Source organism: Myotis myotis, unplaced genomic scaffold (assembly GCF_014108235.1).
Source record: "Myotis myotis isolate mMyoMyo1 unplaced genomic scaffold, mMyoMyo1.p scaffold_m19_p_14, whole genome shotgun sequence".
NCBI classification, from domain to species: Eukaryota; Metazoa; Chordata; class Mammalia; order Chiroptera; family Vespertilionidae; genus Myotis; species Myotis myotis.
Genome location: NW_023416318.1, coordinates 30,105,976 through 30,110,265, shown reverse-complemented (window position 1 = coordinate 30,110,265; position 4,290 = coordinate 30,105,976). Strand labels below are relative to the sequence as shown.

General features: G+C 46.7%; 1 protein-coding gene across 1 annotated transcript; it reads left to right on the top strand.

Annotated features, from left to right (window-relative positions):
- The first annotated feature begins 458 nt into the window (after nt 1-458).
- LOC118669435 (ribosomal RNA small subunit methyltransferase NEP1-like) lies at nt 459-1,192 on the top strand. The gene has a single exon (XM_036335538.1). It carries the CDS (start codon nt 459-461, stop codon nt 1,026-1,028), a length of 570 nt encoding a protein of 189 aa, XP_036191431.1. The 3' UTR covers nt 1,029-1,192.
- Nucleotides 1,193-4,290: the final 3,098 nt, after the last annotated feature.

Genomic DNA, 4,290 nt, shown 5'->3' with positions numbered 1-4,290 from the left:
GCCATTTCCAAACTATTTCTTTACTTTCCTTCTTCTAAACATACAGCTCCTTTAAAGTCCTCAAGCCCTTCCCTTTTCAATCACTAAATACTAGTCCCACTAACTGTCTTTCTGTTCTTCTAGCATACTTTGTGTACAGTCCATTTTTCTATCTTATCTATAGCAGTATTAAATTAGGTCAAATATGCTGCTGAAATCAAGGTACAATATGCTATTATTTAAGGCAATAACTCTTTTATTGATTTTTAGAGGAAGAGGAAGGGATACACACACACACACACACACACACACACACACACACACACACACTAGAGGCCTGATGCACAAAATTCGTGCAAGGGGCTCAGCCCTCACAGCTGCAGCAGCTGCCTCAGCCCTCGCTAAGAATAATATTTGCGAGAAGACCTCGGTAGCGCCAGGCAGCAAGCCCTCGCCATTTCCAAGTGCCTGCTTTTAAAATGGCAGGGAAGACATACAAACTACTAAACTGTGACAAGCACAAGTCTATGTTGTTGAAGAATGGGCGGGACCCGGGGGAAGTGAGACCAGACATAGCTCACCAGAGTTTACTGATGCTGATGGACAGTCCCCTGAACCGAGCTGGCTTGCTGCAGGTTTATACCCACACACAGAAGAATGTGCTGATTGAAGTGAACCCCCAGACTCGAATTCCCAGAACCTTTGACCGCTTTTGTGGCCTCATGGTTCAGCTTTTACACAAACTCAGTGTTCGAGCAGCTGATGGCCCCCAGAAGCTCTTGAAGGTAATTAAAAATCCAGTGTCAGATCACTTCCCAGTTGGATGTATGAAAATTGGCACTTCTTTTTCCATCCCAGTCGTCAGTGATGTGCGAGAGTTGGTCCCCAGCAGCGACCCTATTGTTTTTGTGGTGGAGGCCTTTGCCCATGGCAAGCTCAATGTGGAATATACAGGGAAGATGGTGTCCATCAGCAACTACCCCCTTTCTGCTGCTCTAACCTGCGCAAAACTTACCACAGCCTTTGAGGAAGTATGGAGGGTCATTTGACAGTAGGACCTTGCTCTGAAACAGAGACTATTGACATTGCATCCCTTGACTCTTCTAACTCCCTGTTGGATGATGACCTTCCTGAACCAAGACTGGGGTTAGTGGAAGCCAAGGCTGAATGTACATTTGCTATTTGTTTATCTTATAAACACTGTTCTTGCAAAAAAAAAAAAAAAAGAATAATATTTGCTTTATTGAAGCTATTTTAAAATTATAGCTATTCTTTTATTCTTTCCAGTTGAAAAGTATAAGATCAGTGGTTTTCATTTTGGTCTTATCTTTAAAATGAAAAATTTAATAAAGTAACCAACTCATGTAAATTAAAAATATGAATAATAAAATGGCAATAAATACATATCTATCAATAATTACTATAAATGCAAATGATTAAATGCTCCTATCAAAGGACATGGGTGGCTGAATGGATAAGAAAACAAGGCCCTTATAATTGCTGTCGACAAGACTTGATTCAGATGGAAAGACACACACAGACTGAAAGACCTTTGTATGGAAAAAGCTATTTCATGAAAACAAAAAAACAAAGAAAAAGCTGGGGTAACAATACTTATACCAGACAAAATAGACTTAAAAACAAAGGCTATAACAAGAGACAAAGAAGGACTGCAATTCCACTTCTGGGTACTTATCTGAAGAAACTCAAAACACTAAATTGAAGACATATGCATACATATATTCATTGCAGCATCCTATCTAATAAAAGAGAAACATGGTAATTGGCCGTACATCTGCTACCCTTCCCATTGGCTAATCAGGGCAGTATGCAAATTAACTGCCAGCCAAGATGGTGGCCGGCAGCCAGGCAGCTTGAAGCTAACATAAGGCTTGCTTGCTTCAGTGACAGAGGACTCCAACGTTCCCCACCTGCCTTGCGGCCTCTGAGCTTGCAGTTTGAAACATTGTTATAAATATAGAAGCTAAACAAAACCCCAGAAACCTGCTTTCAGCCTGCCGGGATCTCAGAGCTAGAGTTGATACAGTGTTTCAATTATAGAACCCAAACAAACCAGATACCTGCTTTCAGCAGCAGAGGCCTCAGAGCTGGAGTCAGAGCTAAAGCTGGCCCAGAATAAAAAAAAAAAAAAAAAGGAGCAGTTGGGAGCTTCAGTCATCCGCCAGCCTGAAAACAGCCCTCAGCCCCTCACCCAGACTGGCCAGGCACCCCAGTGGGGACCCCTACCCTGAAGGGTGTGTGACCAGCTGCAAACAGCCATCATCCCCTCATCCAGGCTGGCCAGGCACCCCAGTGGAGACCCCCACCCTGATCCAGGACACCCTTCAGGGCAAACCAGCCAGCCCCCACCCATGCACCAGGCCTCTATCCTATATAGTAAAAGGGTAATATGCCTCCCGGCACCGGGATCAGCATGACAGGGGGCAGCACCCAAACCCCCTGATCGCCCTGCGGCTCTGTGTGTGACAGGGTGCGGCGCCCCAACCCGCCCACCCCTACGGGCCCTGCTCTGTGTGTGATGGGGTAGAGCCATAACCTCCCCATCGGCCCTGCCCTGAGTGTGACAGTGGCGGCACCCCAACCCCCTGATCAGCCCTGCTCTGTGGGTGATAGCAGGCGGCGCCCCAACCCCCTGATCCGCCCTGCTCTGTGTGTGACAGGGGGCAGTGCCCCAACCCCCTGATTGGCCCTGCTCTGTGACAGGGGGTGGCGCTGCAACCTCCCCATCGACCCTGCCTTGAGTGTGACAGGGGGCGGTGCCCCAACCTCCCAATCGGCCCTACCCTGAGCATGACTGAGGGTGGCATCGCAACCTCCCGATCTGCCCTGCTCTGTGCATGACAGGGGGCGGCGCCCCAACTCCCCAGTCGGCCCTGCTCTGAGCCCGACCAGGGGCTGCACCTAGGGATTGGGCCTGCCCTCTGCCACCCGGGAGCAGGCCTAAACCAGCAGGTCGTTATCTCCCGAGGGGTCCCAGACTGCGAGAGGGCACAGACTGGGCTGAGGGACGCCCCTCCCCCACAAGTGCACAAATTTTTGTGCACCAGGCCTCTAGTTATTTATAATAGCCATGATATGGAAGCAACCTAAGTGTCCATCAGTAGATGCATGGTTAAAGAAGTAATACATATGTTACTCAAGGTTCTTGGAAACTCCATAAAAATAATATTCAAGTGAGAGGTTTATTAAAAAGTTCGTGCAGCCCTAGCCGGCTTGGCTCAGTGGATAGAGCGAGCCTGCGGACTGAGGGGTCCCGTGTTCAATTCCGGCCAAGGGCACATGCCTGGGTTGCAGGCTCGTTCCCCAGTGGGGGGTGTGTGGGAGGCAGCCAATCAATGATTCTCTCTCATCATTGATGTTTCTATCTCTCTCTCCTTCTCCCTTCCTCTCTGAAGTCACTAAAGAAATATATTAAAAAAAAAAAAAAAAAAGTTCATGCAGCCCTGGCCAGGTGGCTCACTTAGTTGGAGCACTGTCCCATAAACCAAAAGGTTGCAGGTTCAATTCCCCTTCAGGGTGCATACCTAGGTTGCAGGTAAGGATTTATACAAAAGCTCATGCACAAAAAGAAAACAGCATCTGAAGAGAGAAAGAAATGGCTGTTGCTCCCTGAACAAAGGCAGGGAACAGTTTTAACATTGAGGCAGGAAAGATGATGTCTGAATGTGACATCTAAGTATGTAGAGGTAGGAATTCTTTGAAGCTTGTGCAGTGGAACTACACACTTCTTTTTGCACCCAATGTTTCATTAATGTATTAACTATCCACCCAGCAGTGTGTTTTTTACTATTATAATGAAGGTAAGGTTACGCAGCAGTCATTCTGGGGCTAAACTGCACTTTCATAAGGGATGGGGAAGTCTCTTTGCCTGATAAGGCGGTATCTTGTGATTACTGGCACCATTCTGACTGGCCACTGATTGAGTGTAGGATTTGAGGGGCAACTAATGAAAATTCTAATCTTATATAGAAGAGGCTCAGTCTGTCTCAGGTAAGTAGAATGGAATATGTCTCAGCCATGAAAAAGAATGAAATCTTAACAAAGGGGACATTTGTATATTTTCAACAATAAAGATAAATTTAAAAATAAATAAATAAATAAAAAGAATGAAATCTTGCCATCCTATCTAATAAAAGGCTAACATGCAAATTGACTGAATAGTGGAACAACTGGTCACTATGATGCGCACTGACCACCAGGGGGCAGAGGCTCAATGCAGGAGCTGCCCCCAGGTGGTCAGTGAGCTCCCACAGGGGGAGCACTGCTCAGCCGGAAGCCAGGCTCACGGCT

Coding starts and splice junctions, on each gene's coding strand:
- LOC118669435 (XM_036335538.1), top strand. CDS start 459: ATGGCAGGGAAGACATACAAACTACTAAACTGTGACAAGCACAAGTCT.